A 17,721-nucleotide genomic window follows, 5' to 3' on the forward strand; every position below is an offset into this window, starting at 1 on the left:
TTTTCAGTATCTTTATCCTATTAAAAGTTATTGAGGATCTAGCCAAAGCATTTTTGTTTATCTGGGTTAAATTTATAGACATTTACCATATTGGAAATAAAAACTATTTTTGAATTTGTAGACCCTATAAAAGGGTGTCAGAGATCCCCAGCATTCTCTAGACCATACTTTGAGAACCACTGGAGGTATCTCATATCAAAATCTACTTTTTTAGAAAATAAAGGAGGGAAAATCTAAGAATAATTAGACTATGTGAAAACCATGACCAAAGGAAGAGCTTAAACGTTCTATTTCAAGAAATCATAGAAGGAACTGGCCCCAAACTCTTAAACCAGAGAGCAAAATGAAAACAGAATTTACCAATCATCTCTAAAAAGAAACATCAAAATGAAAACATTCAGGAATGTCATGGCGAAAATCAAGAGTTTCAAGATCAAAGAAAAAATACCTTAAGCATCTAAAAAGAATTTGAGTACAGGAATCATGGTCAGGCTTATGTAAAATTTAACAGGTGTGATTATGAAAGAGCAGATATCATGGCATATGAATTTTAAAAGGAAGAAAACATAGGCTTACAACAAAAAATAACTGGCAAAACAGTATAATCCTACAGAGGGAAAATGAGCTTTTAATGAAACTAAGAATTTCTGCATTATTGAACAAAATGTCAGAGCAGAAGAAAAACTTTGAAATATAATCACAGGAATAAAAAGAACCATTAAAAAAAAAGTAAATACAGATAAGTAATCAGAAAACACTTTATAAGGACAAAGCCTATACATTTTAATAATGGGGAGGAGTCATCTTTTATGTGCATAGATATAATATAAATTTATGTTATACATGATCCTAGAAGGAATCAAATAAGATGAAGAAACTCAAAGTGATTTTTGTTAGATTTTGATGCATTGAAAAGGAAAAAAAGGTAAGGGGGAAAAGAAAATACAGGGGGTTAAAAAAAAAAAGAGGGGAGAAAAGGTGATAGAATTTATAATCTGAGTGCACAAGTAGAAGTCTATGTAAACATAAAAGCAGGAATCACCTGAACATCATTTCCTTCTATCTGTTCAAATGAAAGTGGAAAACACAAATACACATCAAGTCAACAAGACTTATTAAGCTCTTATTGTATATTAAATACTGTGGTAAATGCTAAGGACAAAAATTAAAGCAAAAAGAAAAACAAACACAAATACACAAAGAATTTGGTGCAGAAATATAGTGAATTTAATAGAGTAGAAAGAGAAAGCAGAAAGACAGGAAAGGGAAGAATAAAAAAGAAGACAGAGGAATGGATTAATTATAAGCAAAAAACCAAACAAACAAACAAACAAACAACCCACTGAGTTTAGAAGGGAAGGATTTTGAAGAGAGGCTTAACTGAAGAAATAAAGGGATAAGAAACTTTAATTTAAAAAAAACAAAAAAAAAAGTGAGGAGCAAAGAGAAGAAAAAGTACCAAAGCTTATCATAACTGAATATAAAATGGATGAAGATATTCATATAAAACAGAGGACAACAATATGTTGCTCTTAAGAAAACATGCAAAAATTTAAAATAAAGAGCAAAATCTATGGTACCATAGGAACTGAATAATTTGGTGAATAACCATTATTATTTAACATAATGCTAGAAATGTTAACGATAGCAAAAAGACAAGAAAAAGAAAATGAAAAAGTGCAGGCAAAGAATAAAATTATCACTCAGATGTTAATTTTAAACAGTAAACTAAAGAATAATTAAAATAATAATTTAATTCCAATGAAAAGTTGGAGTACATAAAATAACTTCACATATATCATCATCCCCATTTTCACATATTAACAATAAAACTAAACAGGAAAAAAATAAAAATAGAAATTCATTTAAAATAATTACAGAATACATAAAGCCTTAAGCATCTATCAAAATTCATAAAGGAAGTATTAGAATATTAAAATACACTGTTGAAATAAAGATAGAACTAAAATATTAGAGAAAACCTAATTATTCATACATAGATCAAGTCAATGTAAAAAAAATAACAATACTATCTAAAAATAACAATACCAATCAAACTACTGAAGGATTACTTTACAAACCTAGAAAAAAAACAACAATGAAAATGATCTGGAGGGACAAAAGGTCAAAAATGTCAAGAAAAAGAATAGGGAGGTTGGGGTGGAAACCAAGGGGACCTAGCAATACCGGATGTGAAAGTATATTACAAAGAAGTAATCCTCAAAATCATTGGGTCATCAATTAGAATGGCAGTGGACAAAAAAAGAGAAAATGGCAATGTTGGAGAGACTGTATGAAAAGAACTACAATGATATACGGTTCCTAAAGTTCTGAACTGGTAGTCTAAAAAGTCTAGAAAAGAATTTGTTTCAAAAGTTATTTAACTGTACCTAATATACTTTGTCCAAGTAGAATCACTACAAGGTTTATATCGAAGAAAATCAAAAAAAGAAGAAAAGGAGCACATATGGTATATATATAATATATGCATACACACATATCCATGCACATACATATATACACATACAAATATATCTATATACATACATATGTGTTTGTGTGTATGTATGTGTGTGGGCAGGTGGATGACACCATTGATAACTTGCACAACTCAGAGTCAGGGAACTCAGAGTTTAAATCTGACTTTTGCCAGCTGTGTGACCCTGGACAAGTCACAAAATCCTATTTGCTTCAAGTTCCTCATTTTTTAAATAAGCTGGAAAATGAAATGGGAAATCACTCCATCTTTGCCAGGAAAACCTCAAATGAGGTCCTAAAGAGATGAATATAACAAACAGCTGAATTGTATGTGTGCATATCTTTATGATTAAAACATCTTATGTTCATATTCAAATGCTTTATATTATTGACATGATAACAATTTTTTTTGAGAGGAGAGACTCTCTTTCGCCTGTGCTAGAAGTATAGCTATGACTTAAAGGTGGAAACATTAGTTTGACTTCCTCAGTTTCCTCATTAAGCTTTAGCAGCTTGCCCATTAAAGGAACAAAGGGCTGCAAATAAGTTATTTTGGAAAGCAAAGGAGTTAGCATTACAACCAAGATTTATCTAGCTAACAAAGGTGAGTGTAATCCTTCAGGGGATAAAACATACATTTAATGAAACAGGGTACATTCAAGCATTCCTGATGAAAACACCAGAACTGAATAGAAAATCTGATATCCAACAGAAGACTCACAAAAAGTCTATGTATATATGAAACATGAAAAAGTAAACATGAAAGAGCTCTCATGAGGTACTTAATAAAGTTAAGCCTTTTATATTCCTATGTAACTATAAGTAACTTCTAAGAATTTTATCTTTAGTAGGGCAGTTAAATGTAGTCAACAGAGATAGAGGGTATGATTATAAATGGATTATATTAGGATGATTCCTATCACCAAAAAAAATGTGAGAAAAAAGAAAAGCACTGGTAAGCACAGGGAAGAGAGAGGCAGAACGGAAGAAACTCCTCACATAAACCAGACACATAAGGTAGAGCTTCTATAGTAGAAAGGAAAATGGGCGATGGAGTAGGCAAGCAATGCTTGAACATCCCTCTCATCAAAATTGGTTCAAAGAGGAAAATATACCTGTTTACAAAGATAGAGAGACAGATATACAATCATACACCCATTTGAGAATAAAAATCTTACCCAATAGGAAAATAAAAGAGGTAGAGGATAAGAAATGAGGACTGGGGCAGGTAGGGATAATAAAAGAGAGGGTGTATTAAGAGAGACAGAAAAAAAAAAAAAGACTTGAGAAAAAAGAAGATAAAAGGAGAAAAAGATAAAAAAGATAAAAAGAAAAAAGAGAGGAAATACATAATAATCTTAAATGTATATATGAATGGGGTAAGCTTATTCATAAAAAGAAGTGGATAAAAGAATGGATTAAAAATGAGAATCCAAAAATATGTAGTTTACAAGAGATACACCTGAAACAAAAAGACACATATAGAGTTAAAATAATACTTCAGCCGAAGTTTAATAAAAAATAAAAAATAAAAAAACAAAAAAACAAAGGCAGGGGTAGCAATCATGATCTCAGATAAAACAAAAGCAGAGACCTAATTAAAAGAAATCATAAGAGAAATTACATTTTACTAAAAAAGCACTATAGATAATAAAAGAATATCAAAAAATTTTATATCAATTTTCTTTGATAAAAGCCACATTTCTCAACTACCTAGGGAACTGAATCAAATTTAGAAAAATTAGAGCCATCCCCAACTGATAATTGGCCAAAGAATATAAACATTCAGTTTTCATAACAGGAAATCAAAAAGATCTATGATCATCAGAAAAATGTTCTAAATCCATATTAATGAGAAGTATGAAAATTAAAACACCTCTGAGATTAAATCAAATTTCAATTATTAACAATTTAAAAATTAGTTAAATGTTAATTAAAACAGCTCACACACATCAGAAAATGACAGATGCTAGAGGAAATGAGGAAAAATAGTTACACAAATACACAGTTGGTGGAATTGAGAATGGGTCAATTATTCTGGAGAGCAACTGGAACTATGCACAAAAAGCTATGAAACTGTGCCATGCCCTTTAATCCATCAGTACCACTACCAGGTCTGTATCCCAAAGAGATCAAGGAAAAAGGAAACAGATCTATATGTTCAAAATTATGTATAACTGCTTTTTGTGGTAATAAAGAATTAGAAATTATGAGAATGTTTTTCAAAATCAGGTAATAATAGAACAAGTTGTGGTATATGATAGTTATAGAGTATTGCTGTGCTGGAACAAAAGACAAGAGGGGTGGTTTCAGAAAAAAATATGGCAATACCTGTATGAACTGACACAAAATGAAGTGAGAAGAACCAGAACATTACTAGGCACAGTAACAACAATGGTGTAATAATGATCAACTATGAAAGACTTTGCTACTCTGATCAATAATATACAATGATCCAAGAAATTCCAAAGGATGAAAAATAATGTTATCCACCTTACACTCAGAATGCATAATTAAATATAATTTTCTCACTTTGTTTTGTTTTGTTTTTCTAATGATATAGCTAATATGTAAAGGTTTTATATAATTTCACATGTACAACTGATATGCTTTTTCTTTCTCAGTGGGTATATAGGAAGAGAGGAAGGAAAACAATTTGGAACTCAAAATTTTAAAATGAAAGAATACTGAAAATAAATAATAAATTTTGGAGAGAAAAAAATGAAGAGATTGCTTCAGAAAAATCTGTTAAGAGTTATACAGACCGCTTCAGAGCAAAGTGAGCAGAACCAGAACAATTCATACTGTAATATCAATATTATAAAAATCAGCAACTCTAAAAGACTTTATGACTCTGATCAATACAATGATGAAGCATGATTCCAGAAGTAATAATAAATGCTATCCAGCCCATGAAAAGGGGAGGAACTAAAATACAAAATGAGACACAAATATTTGAAAATGATTAGTATAGATTTTGTTTTGCTTTAATATGCTTATCGATTAAGATTTTTTTTTTAAGACAGAACAAGCAAGGGGAACAAAAGAAAATGATTAATAGTTAAGAGATCATAAATGGCAGACAGTAATAATTTAAGGTAATAATATAAAAATTAACACTAAAATTCACTTTAGAGTTAATCTATACTCACTTTGGGGGCAGATGCTTCAAAAAGTAACCCAATGCTTTGAGAGCCTGTACTCTGATTCCTTCACTTGTGGATGCCAAAAGTTTGTAGATTACTCTATGTGAGAAAATTAAAAAAAAAAAAACCTTTGTGTTAATTTTAAAATGAAGACATAAGCAATTTTTTAATAAAAACATTCATTAATCTATGGGACCAATTTAAAGTCAAAGTAAGATGATACCAAGCAGCATCACCATAGCTAACAAAATGTACTCATAATTCATAGGTGTCAAATGTGAAAATTTGATTACTATCATCATAACTGACAATAGTTACTATCAATGGAGTAAGAACAAATAAAAAGTCTATTCATTTTTTTGAAACCTTTGACAAGAATTCAAGCAAAACTAAACCAAATACTATTATTCTTTTAATATGACAATTTTCATATTGCAGCTGAGATCCAATACAAGAGATACATATGTTCCCTCTATTTTGGAATTATCTATGATCACCTATCACCTAAAAGCAAAGAGGCAGCACAGGGGCCAGAATATCAAGTACTAAGTCAAAAAGACCTGAATTCAAACTTGGTATCAGACAGTAGCTAGATAACTCTGGGCAAGTCACTGAACCATTGTTTGTCTTAACCTCCTTTTGCAGATGAGGAAACTATCGTAACATACACCTACCTCCCAGTGTTCTTATGATGATCAAATGAGATAATTTTAAAGTGTTAACTGTACCTGGCACAGAGCACTCTATTAATGGAAAGTGATGCTGATGATGATGATGATGATGTTCTATCATAATCTATTAACTGAATTTTTAAGAAGGTGTCAATATAACAACAAACATTTATTAAGAAGCTAAGTGTTGGGAGAAACAAAGACAGACAACAAGAGCAATTGCTACCAAGGAATATACATGTAAATAACTGCGCATCTAAAAGACATAAACAGAGTACATGTAAGGTAATAATGAAGGAAGACACTAATGGCTAGGGAGAATGGGAAAGACCAAGAAAGACCTCCTGAAGAAGGGTGGAATTTGGAGTGAATCGTGAGAACTAAAGAATGAGGGACAGGCAGTACAAAAGCAAAATGTGTGTATGTGTGAATTAAACCTTAGTTGAGTCCATCATTCTTCTTTATAGAGTTAGTCCTATTTCATATTTTTATCTTATTTAAGGAAAGGATTCTGTATGACTTTAAATGCAGGTCTGCATGTATAAATAAATGAATGAATGAATAAAAGGCTAGTTAAAATTCAGTTGGGAAATAGCATGAACAATTAATAGCTTACTTCAATTTACCCATAAAAATTAAAAGACATTGTTCAAAACGCAGATACCACTAATTGTTAATTATTGATATTCTGGTCATGATTAATAATTTTAAGCTATGATGCAATTTAAATATGTAAAATATAATATGCCTAATATAATACATAAGTACATAATATTCAATAGCTATTATATATTTGTGTATATGTATTATATATACATAGTATATATATATAAAATATATATAAAAGTCATCAAAATGTAGACACACACAATCTGACAAATACAGAATTCATTCGATTAAAAATCAAAAAGCCATTTTTAAACTAAATTATTTTCTCCCCAAAATTCTCCCCTCTTCTTAATTTCTTTGTACATTCAAATTATACAATCATCCTTCCTGTAACCCAAACCTGAAACCTTCATTTTCCGCTCTCTTACTTCCCAATATCCAATCGGCCAAATTCTGCCATTACTACCTTCATCTTATTCTTCACATGGACTTCTTCTATCATCAAACATGACCTGGTACAGCCTTCATCACATTCAAGCCTATATTATACTATATAGCCTGCTGTTAGTCCTCCTGCCTAAAGCCTCCCCTCATTCAAATGAATCTTCCATTTAGATGTCAAACTGATCTTCCTAAAGTACAACTCCAACTACGTATATGTGTGCGTCTGTCTGTCTCTGTCTCTTTCATTCATTCACACACACACGCACACACACACACACCCCTTTGTCACCTATTCAATCAACTCTAATTTCTGTCCCTTGTCTCCAAAAGCAAATATAAAATTCTCTCTTTGCCTTTTAAAGCTCTTCAAAAAATGTTCCCTTCTTATCTTTTCAGTGTTCTTTACGATACTCTGTGGTCCAGTCAATCAATAGACATTTAAGTGCCTACTTTATACTATATAAAGTACTACAAAGAAAGGCAAAAGTAATAAATATCAAAGAGTTCAAAACATAATGAAAGGGACAACATGAAAATAACTATGCACAAAGAAACTTTTTATGGAATAAACTTTGGTTGATCAAAATGGAAGGCTCAGGAGGTGACACCCACTGTACCCATCTCTAATGGAAAACTATTTTTACTATACTATCTATATTCAATGAAAACATCCCAGTTTAGGAGGGATAAAGAAGCTAGATGATATTCAAAGGAAAGGAACCAGAAGAAGAAATGGTTATATGAGAAAAGAAGACTTAAGGAGGGCCATGAGAAAGGTCTTCAAAGACTTGTTCTACTTCATTGCAGAGGACACATATAAAAAAAGAGGTGAAAGTTCCAAAGAAGCAGATTTTAGTTTTATATAAGGAAAAGCTTTCTAACAATTCTCTCCAATTGAATTGCCAAGACACTTTGGCAATTCTTAGGTTCTCCTTCACTTTACTGAAATAGTCAAACAAGGGATGAATGGTCCAGCATGTTGGTTCTATTTTAGAAGGGATTATATTGTTTAGGTAAACTCAATTGCCTCTAAAATACCTTTCAAATTATGATTATGTAGGATTTTAAAAATTTATTAATAAGTAGGTAAGAATTTTTATTTAACACAATATTCCATGATGAATTCTACATTTGTACTATTGGGAGAAGTAGATAAACATATTTGTTAAGCAGATACCAGATTTCTAAAAAAAAAAAAGGCAATTTTTATTTATATGTTTAAATTATTTTAGCAATACTTAAAAAGCTCTTATAATAACCCCATGCTACCACTAGAAAGAAAGCTCCAAACATTCAAACACTAATGGTGTTTGGAGCAGACCTGGAGTACAGCAATATTGAAAAAATTAGAAATATTAATATCACACACAGGAAAATCAAGAGTGATAAGACTGCAACATATAATCATTGTCTTCCAAACACTACTAAAGAATAAATAAATGTTCTCAATATTAGATCAAGAGTATATATTTTTAAATTTTAAATATTAATGGTTTAGACATTTATTTTTGTTTCCTCTATTCAATTAAATGGTAAATTATGCTTTAAAAGGTCATAGAATCTACAAGTTCAAAAGTTTGAGGCAAAAACATTTATAGCTTAAAACGTATGAAAACAAATTATTTCTATCACTACTGTTTTAAAACCGCATTTGCTTTAAATTTTTAAAAGTATATGTTTTAAAATAGTATTTTTCTCGCTAATTTTTCTGTCTTAATGCTATAGATTTATGACTATAAAACATATCAAGACACATACACACGTTTCAGACATCCATAAAGATACTAATAAAATTAGTAATGAAATGAAATATCATAAAAATCAGATTTAGATTTGCAAGACTGAGATCACTGAATTCAATTCCCTTATTTATAGATTAAGGAAATGAACCTAAGAGAAGTTAAATGACTTTTGTAAAGTCACATAGGGTCCCACAGATGGAAGTATCTAATCTAAATCCTTTGTTTCCAATAAATCAGGCTGCCTATCTTCCATGCCATTAAACCATCAACTTCTTTCTGAAGGCATCTAATTCATTTCCTCATTCTGAAATGCAAGAAAGTTCAGCTTGTTTGTTACTTTAATATTTTCATAGAAACATCATAACAGACCAGAAAAGCGCATCATCTCTATATTTAGTAGTTATCTGTTTTTAACCACAGAGATACAAAACAAGCATCACAAGACACTTAGTTACTCTTCTGATAAAAAAGACTTGAACCAGTTCTGGTAGCTATCAGAAATGAAAATGTAACAGCATCTTAAGAAGAAATAAGCAAATGTAAGCAACTCACTTAAAACTTCCATAGGTCTCAATTTCATTATCTATTAAATGAGCAAGTTATTTATAATGCAACTGAATTTCACTGCAAATATAAATCAATGATCCCAAAAACTAGAGATCAAACCTTTAAAAAAAATAATTGCATTAAGTGACAACAGCAAAACGTACTTTCACTGAAAATCAGAACTAATATCCAACTTGACTAAATATGTCTCAGAAAGTAAAAGTGGTCTAGAACACAAAGCACAACAGAAGGTAGCAATTCTACAAAATTCTCACCCCTTCCTACATCCAATTATAATCTTTTTTGTTAATCCTAAATGTTTTATGTAATTTGGGAGTTGAAGTGAATTTTTTTTCTGAAAAATGATTAACATGTCAGGGCTGAGAATCAATGAAGAAAAGGAAAATTGATGCTTGACAGCACAACTATTAATATATAATGCATCCAGTTACTTTTCAGTTTTAATCTCTCCTTTACTTATAACAAAAACAGGATACAAGAGATTTTGTTTTAGGAGGAAATGCTTCTGTATCAATAATTATATGAAAAAGTATTTACTACATTATCCCATAAAGTATTTTTTATTATATGAAATCAATTATAAATTTCATATCGCCATACCAACAAAAGACAATTACTATGAACCAGCCTCTAGAACATGGAAATAGCTTTATAAAAGAATGCTCCTAACCCTTATTTCCTATAATAAAATTGTACCTATGGCAAAATTTACTTTCATCCTTCTACTAAACACAGAAATTCTAATTAATTCAATTTCTTTAAACTTTATGATGAGAAAATAAAATTTATTAACATAAAAACAATGAAATGATTGAAGAATTAAATCATGATTTGTATTGAGATTCATGACTGAAGATTAAATAATAGCATTCAAGATGCAACAACTAAATATATATTCTATGAGTAAGTCACCTATAACTGAGATCAGATATTATTTTAGCACTTAGCTGACTTAATATACTTTAGAAATAAGCATTCAGCTTTGACAAATACTAGTAAATTCTTACCGTAATCCATTCCTCTGATCAAAAGCAGGGATCATAGAGTTAGGATGTTCTGACATTAGTGCAACCAACAGTTGTAGTACATCCATTAGATTGTCATCCTATTTTGATTTTATTTTAGAAATTAAAAAAAAAAAACACCAACAATTAATTTTAATCTAGATTACATAATTCTCACCAAGGCAGCTGGGAGGGAAGACAAACTAAGATTAGTTTGAAAACATTAAAAAAAAAAATCAAATAGCCTATATAAAGATAAACTTTCAAATAAAATATTTAATGGAGCATAAAGGTATGCATTGGCAAAGTACAAAAGTGAAGAACATGCTAGAATTTAAAAAGGGGGTAAATGAGTTGCTTTCATTTTCTTCTTTCTTTTGTGAGGAATACCATCTAAGTATTGCCTGAAAGGGAAGACCCCTACAATCCATCTTACATATTATTTTATAAACACTATAGTATTTATTATACATGGGCTTTTGCTGAAATTTTCTTAAGGCCCAAAATTTCTAACAATATCACTACTTGGACAATGTGAATATTATCCTAAGACTAAACAATCCACAGGGTTTCTTTCATACTAGCAGTAACATATAAGGATATTACCTGGGAAATAATAAAAGAAAAGGTTAGGCCACTAGAAGTACACATGAGCATTATAAACTTATGCAGGTTTTATAGATCACTCCTTGGATTCTAATAATTTGTTAATATCACTTAAATTAGTATAATTTTAAGAATATATAAGGTACTCAAATTTTCTCCTAGGCCCCTAAAATTTAGTATTTGAGTCCCAATATTTACAAAAGGCTAAATGGATAGTGACAATACTTAAACCCCTAAGTAAAGAACTAGTAATTCAAATAATTATTTAATTTTTTAAAAAATTATACATGTCAGTAATCTGTTTTGAAGTAAGAGAACCCTAAAGATAGCCACATAAATCCACAGAGAAATACAGAATACCTAAACAAAGAAAAAAAAATCACTTTAACAATTCAAGGTGCATGAGTATTAAAAAAAAAAATCTAAACATAAATATAAACATATTTCAATAAAGAAAATAAACTTGCTCCCTTCCCCAAGCTCTAAAATGATTCAGATAATCTTATCAACAATATTTGCCAAGTTATCTATCACTTTTTAAAATGGAGAAACCAGGAATTATTTTATATTTTTTATTATAACCAAATGTTTAATATATCACAAGACCAAGAGCATAATAGTATATAAGTATACAAAGTGGAAAAAAAGAAACAAATGCTGTCCCATTTTTGAGCTATTTAAACATCTTTTTAAAAACATTCATACAATCAGTTTTATTTTCCCCATTTACTTTTTCCTAGGTGTTACTTGCATCTGATATAAATTACCTTATCTGGTACTACTGTATGAAAATGTAATGGTAAAAATCCCAAGTTTAGTTCCAGAAATCCTTTAGACGATAAAATAGTTTAAGTCCTACTAAAATGAATTATTTAGCTTAATAGGTAATATTCTAAAGAAATAAAATTAAACAGAAAAAAATTATAAAACAAAAGTATGTAATACATCCATTATTAGCTACATATTGCCTGTTTTTCAAAACTTTTTGCTTTGGCCTTTTCAAAGACAAAATTAATATATTTTAACAACATAAATTGGACCTGTTCTTCAAATCAATTTAAGGATATTTAACTCCAAATTTAAGAGGCTTTAATCATTCATTATATTCTCCTTGCAGAGCCATCTTGTGGTAAAAGAGAATATTCCTAAAATACATTTTTTCTTATAAGCCTTTATTCCTATATTGAAATATTTATTCCTTAGGTACAAATAATAATAATATATAAAAGATCAGGAAAAATATTACTTTGCTTCAAAAGTAAAATTTAAACAAAATATATACCATGTAGTACAGTTCCAACATAAAATATAATTTAAAAATTCAAATGTTACCTCATGCATAGTAAGTAGATAATTGAGAATGGCCTGTAATTCATCTTCTTTTACTCCAGAATCCTTAAAATGCACAAAACAATTATATTTTCTATGTGAAATGATAGGAAAATTTTAATAGAAACAGAATACACAGAAAGATCTTTAGATCCAGGCATCTGCCTCAAAAATAAAAGATAGAAATAACTTAACATGGCTAAATTTATTTTAAATTTTAGCACAAAGTTGTATCATAAATAAGAGTTAGCCTACATAAAGATAAAATTTTTATTTGATAATGAAATACGCACATGCACACACACACACACACACACACACACACACACTTAGCGACTATACATCTTCGACCATGTACAATTTATGGACATATGTGCCTCTGTGTTCATATAACAAGTAATTATATGATCAACGTGATAATAGACATATATATCCATAAATTTATGGAGAAAACACATGTATGTATATAGATATAGATAGTTCTAAAGAACCCTAAATAGTAAACTAGTAATCAAACTATGAATAAGTATAACAGTCTCAATATCCATTTATGTAGTTTTATACTATACTTTTCCTATACCTACAAAAATTAGAGATATAGTCAGAAATAAAAACTATAGGGATAGAACAAGACTAAAAAAAGATAAGATACATTTGAATGTCCTACACACATGGAAAATTAGCTTATATTTTTAAGTTAAAATTATACTATGTAGAAAAGTATTACATCCTCTAAAAATATATGTTAACTCTTCTACTGCTATTAATAATGCATTTTACATTTATACTACATATTACAATGTTCTAGCATACTTTTTTTTAAACCAATGAGATTTAAATTATACCATCTGATCTTCACATATATACTTTGAGATAGACTGAACAGATATTTTGCTATCCTCATTTTCTCAATGAAGAAAAACATATTAACATTAACATTTCAGGTCACACAGGAAGTAAATAGCAAAACCAAGTCTAGAAACTGGATTTCTTGACCCTTCCTTCAGTGCCCTATTCTCAATAAACAGTGCTTTCTAGCACAAGAAAAAGCACAGAACAATGTTAACATCAAACATGTCGAGATATCAGAATTGTGTAAAACATCACATCAACATGATCATACTTTAAAACTCAATTTTATTTTAATCAGCATTACAGGGGACAGCTAGGTGGTGCAGCAGGTAGAATAGCCCTGGAATAAGAACTAAGTTCAAATCCAGTCTCAGATATATGACACTTATTAGCTATGTGACTCTGGGCAAGTCACTTAACCCCCTCATTGTCCCACAAAATAACATGGAAAAAGACAATTCCAAAGAACTTATAATAAAAATGTTATTAAGAAAAAAAGACAGTATGACAGATTGCTGAGAAAAATTTACTCCTTTACATGACCTATCCACCTTTTATAGAGAGCTGTTTCTTTAATATGACTAATATATGAGAAAAAGAAGAATTCCAAGTAGGCATTATAATTTCACCTTGAACACAAGGACAGAACTACTTTCTACTATATAAACAGTTTGGTGGTACTTTGGGTCTAGAAACATAAAAACATAAAAGAAAATAAGTGAAAACTCTTAAAAGGCCTGAATTTCTATTTTATTCATTAAAGTGATAAAGAAGAAATTGTTAGAATGATATTGGGCCCTTATTGTGAAACTACAAACTATTAAAGATAAGGGAAATACAAGACAAAGAATCAAAACAAAGGTTTACTCACCTTCATCACCAATTGTTTAATGAACATCAATAATAATGCTCGTAGGGAAAGGATTTCCTTCTGATTAGGTCGAGGTCCATCTTTTAAAACAAAAATTATGCTCAATATTTTTATAAAAATCCAAAACATCTATTTTTTTAAATTAACAAATCTATTTTGATTTCAGACAAAATTCACTTTTCTAGAAATTGGGTTTCTAACTTCTTTAACTTTCTGAGGTGAACTTCAAAAATCAATTAATTGAATTGCAATGTCTCTAATTCAAATTGAAGGTAATCACTGAATTCTGAAATACTACCAAAACATGTTTAGACTCAATGGTTAATTAACAGGAGAGCAATTTCATGAAAGGACTTTTTGAATAGTCAAGAGTTCCAAAGAAACATCTGAAGGGAAGAAATACACAAATATAAATCTGTAATTCTGATAATCACTATACTATAATATATTAAAGTACCATAATTGACTCATTTTGGAAAACAATTTTTTTCTCACTTTCACCAACAAAGAATACCTCTTTCTACAGATTGTGAAGGGACAAACCAAAATGCTTCATAATTTTGACTTCCTTACCTCTATCTGTATTCCCCTAAGTCACACATGGATAACATTAAATCAATTTACATGTCTCAACCACATAAATCCCAACTAGAAAGCTTTTGAAACCAAAAACCCATTGTTCTAAACTTTTAAATGAGGTACCTGCTTGTCACACATCATTTCTCCCTCCATACCACCTGTCACCATTTATGGCTGACTCCCAGACCACCAGGAAGAAAAAAACAAACAAACAAACAAAAAAAAAAAAAAAACCAAAAAAACACGACCTTGAGCAGAAATAGTCTAAAGGGGAATAGTAAGCCTAGAAAATTTTTCCTCAGCATCATTTACAAGAGGTAAAACTAACAAAATTCCTGAGTCAGACATAGAGACCATGAAATTCAGTTTACACATGAATAGAATTTCCTCTAAAACCTATCTAAAAATTGGCCATTCTGACATCTTAAGCCACATTCAGTGGTGAAGCAAAGATAGACACAGAGGAAGGTAAAGCAAATTATACTTTTAAATGGCCCTAATAATAGCTAGAAAAGGAGTTTAGAACTATGGATTCAGATGATACTGAAGATATGATCTAAGCCCCTTATTTTATAAATAAGAAAACTAAGACCAAAGAAAAAATGATTTTTTTTTTTTTTTTGCTGAGGAGACAATTGGGGTTAAGTGACTTGTCTAGGGTCACACAGCTAGGAAGTGTTAATTAAGTGTCTGAGGCCAGATTTTAACTCAGATCCTCTTGACTTCAGAACTGGTGCTCTAATCACTTCTCCACCTAGCTGGCCCAGCAAAAATGATTAAATCCATGGCCATACAATGACTTATTGACACATCTGAGATTAAAACCCTAGGTCTCCTTAAGACCAATTAGACTATTAATCATAAACCTAGGCTGTGACACTGAACTTTAATAGATCAAATATACAGTTTCTCTTGACTTAGAGACCAGTCATTCCTATCTGATAGCATTAGTGTAAGATTAAGTATTTCTGCGAAATAAAAGAAAACAGATGTACAAGAAAAATTCAAGTTACTGTTTCTCTGATTCGTAGAAATTACAATTATTACCTATTACCTAGAAATGATTCTCCTCAACATAATTTAGTCTATTCCTTTGGGGGGGAAAAAGCCTATATTAGCATTAGAAAGAACTGATATTCATTATATTAAAGGAGAGCAATAATGTATATTTCCTAAAATATGAAAATCTTCATAGAAAAAAACAAATTATTTTGCCAGTGGAACAATTGGTGGTAGTTGACAACTATGATTAGCTAACATACTCAGAATTAACAGAAAACCCACTCTTCCTCTCCCTCTTCTCTCTCTGCATACATACATACATACACATTCACGAATAAACATATACACACATAACAAATAATCAGATAAATGGGTTTTATCATCCACATAACTCTCTTAAAGTCCTAGGCCTGCTAAGTAGATTTACCTACATACATTCCATCTTTAGCATTATATGAGGTAACTACTTTTAAGACCATAAAGTAAGAACTGTTAAAAAAAAAATAAGAAAACTATTAAAAGTATTAGGGTAACATTCCAAGGGGGGAAAACATCCAGAATACAAAGCATTCAGAGGAAAGAGAAATCAGAAATCATGACTCTTATTAAGATATTAACATACCTAGGCCTTTTGGAGAAATGCCACTGCGATCCTGAGGATTCACTGTCCAGTAATAGTATTTCAGTGTATGCATTATGAGAAGCACTGTTCCAACTCTTCGAATTGCATTATATATGTTGACTGTGCCAATGAATTCCGTAGACAAATAAGTGTACAGTATCAACTGAACCTAAAAAAACCAACTGAAATCAGTCAAAACAATGCAAAACAAAATTCTTACATTACTCCTAATACTGATAACGCTAACTACTTGATGGCAATACTGTTCTGTATGTATATTGTTTCAAAAAATTAAATATTTGGTGTAGTAATTATATACTACTGAAAAAAAAACCCAAAAAACTTTTTAAACATATACAGAGGGCACTGTTGCATTTTCAGAAGTCAATATCATACACTCTGGAAAAACACAGGAAAATTACCAAACTATGCAATGGAAATAGCTTCATTTTAAGTTAGGTTTGCCCTATGGCAAAACTGTATTTTATCCTACACTTATAAATGCTATATTTAACTGTATAACACTTTGAATTCATTTTGGAATAGGATGGAATAGAAGGAAAATATCAGCCTCAATAACTTGTGAAAAAAATCTTACACTACCACCAAGTGGAGCTTATTAGTATGGCAACATTTCTCCTAAATGCAAAAGAGCACAGTAACAGGTAATTACTACATTTTATGTTAAAGGGGTCATAACATGACCTGGATTCAGTGACTAGATTCAGTCAGGAAAAGACAGGAAAGCAAAGCTAGAAAATCTAAGCAAAAGAAAAGTGTAAACAAAGTATGAAGATGGAAATGCACAATACTAATAGGATATTTGATCGTAAATCTAATCATGTTTCGAAAGCATGAAAATTACATATAAAAAAAGTTTAACAAGGAGTCACCTCTTCCAATATTAGTATGGGTTCAAAAGTTCTAACTTCACAGTTTACCAGACATCCTCCCAGTATATGCCGGTTTAAATTAGTCGTGCTAATAGGAAATAAGAGCCTCCTCCTTGATCCTAACTTCAACCAACACTAGCATCCTTATTTTTTAGAAATTTCCATACCAAATGTACTTATTGCCACATCTGATAAGTCTTTTATAGATGACAAGCACACTTATTCACATGGTGAACAGTAACTATTCAATCTAACAAGTAAATATGCATGTGATTTTGACTAAAAATTGAAGCTTTATTAAAGCAA

At 30.3% G+C, this 17,721-nt stretch overlaps 1 protein-coding gene across 7 annotated transcripts in view; it reads right to left on the reverse strand.

The window, feature by feature from the left end:
* Window positions 1-17,721, reverse strand: part of LRBA (LPS responsive beige-like anchor protein) — a 754,452-nt gene that overhangs the window by 617,607 nt on the left and 119,124 nt on the right. For all 7 annotated transcript variants that reach the window (XM_012552173.3, XM_023505940.2, XM_031943307.1 and 4 more), the window contains 5 exons: window positions 16,523-16,691; window positions 14,320-14,399; window positions 12,600-12,662; window positions 10,665-10,762; window positions 5,631-5,723 (listed from right to left, as the gene is read on the reverse strand). In XM_012552173.3, the coding sequence (XP_012407627.1) occupies window positions 5,631-5,723; window positions 10,665-10,762; window positions 12,600-12,662; window positions 14,320-14,399; window positions 16,523-16,691 (503 nt within the window). The remainder of the gene's footprint in view (window positions 1-5,630; window positions 5,724-10,664; window positions 10,763-12,599; window positions 12,663-14,319; window positions 14,400-16,522; window positions 16,692-17,721) is intronic.

This window comes from Sarcophilus harrisii, chromosome 6 (assembly GCF_902635505.1).
Source record: "Sarcophilus harrisii chromosome 6, mSarHar1.11, whole genome shotgun sequence".
NCBI lineage: Eukaryota > Metazoa > Chordata > Mammalia > Dasyuromorphia > Dasyuridae > Sarcophilus > Sarcophilus harrisii.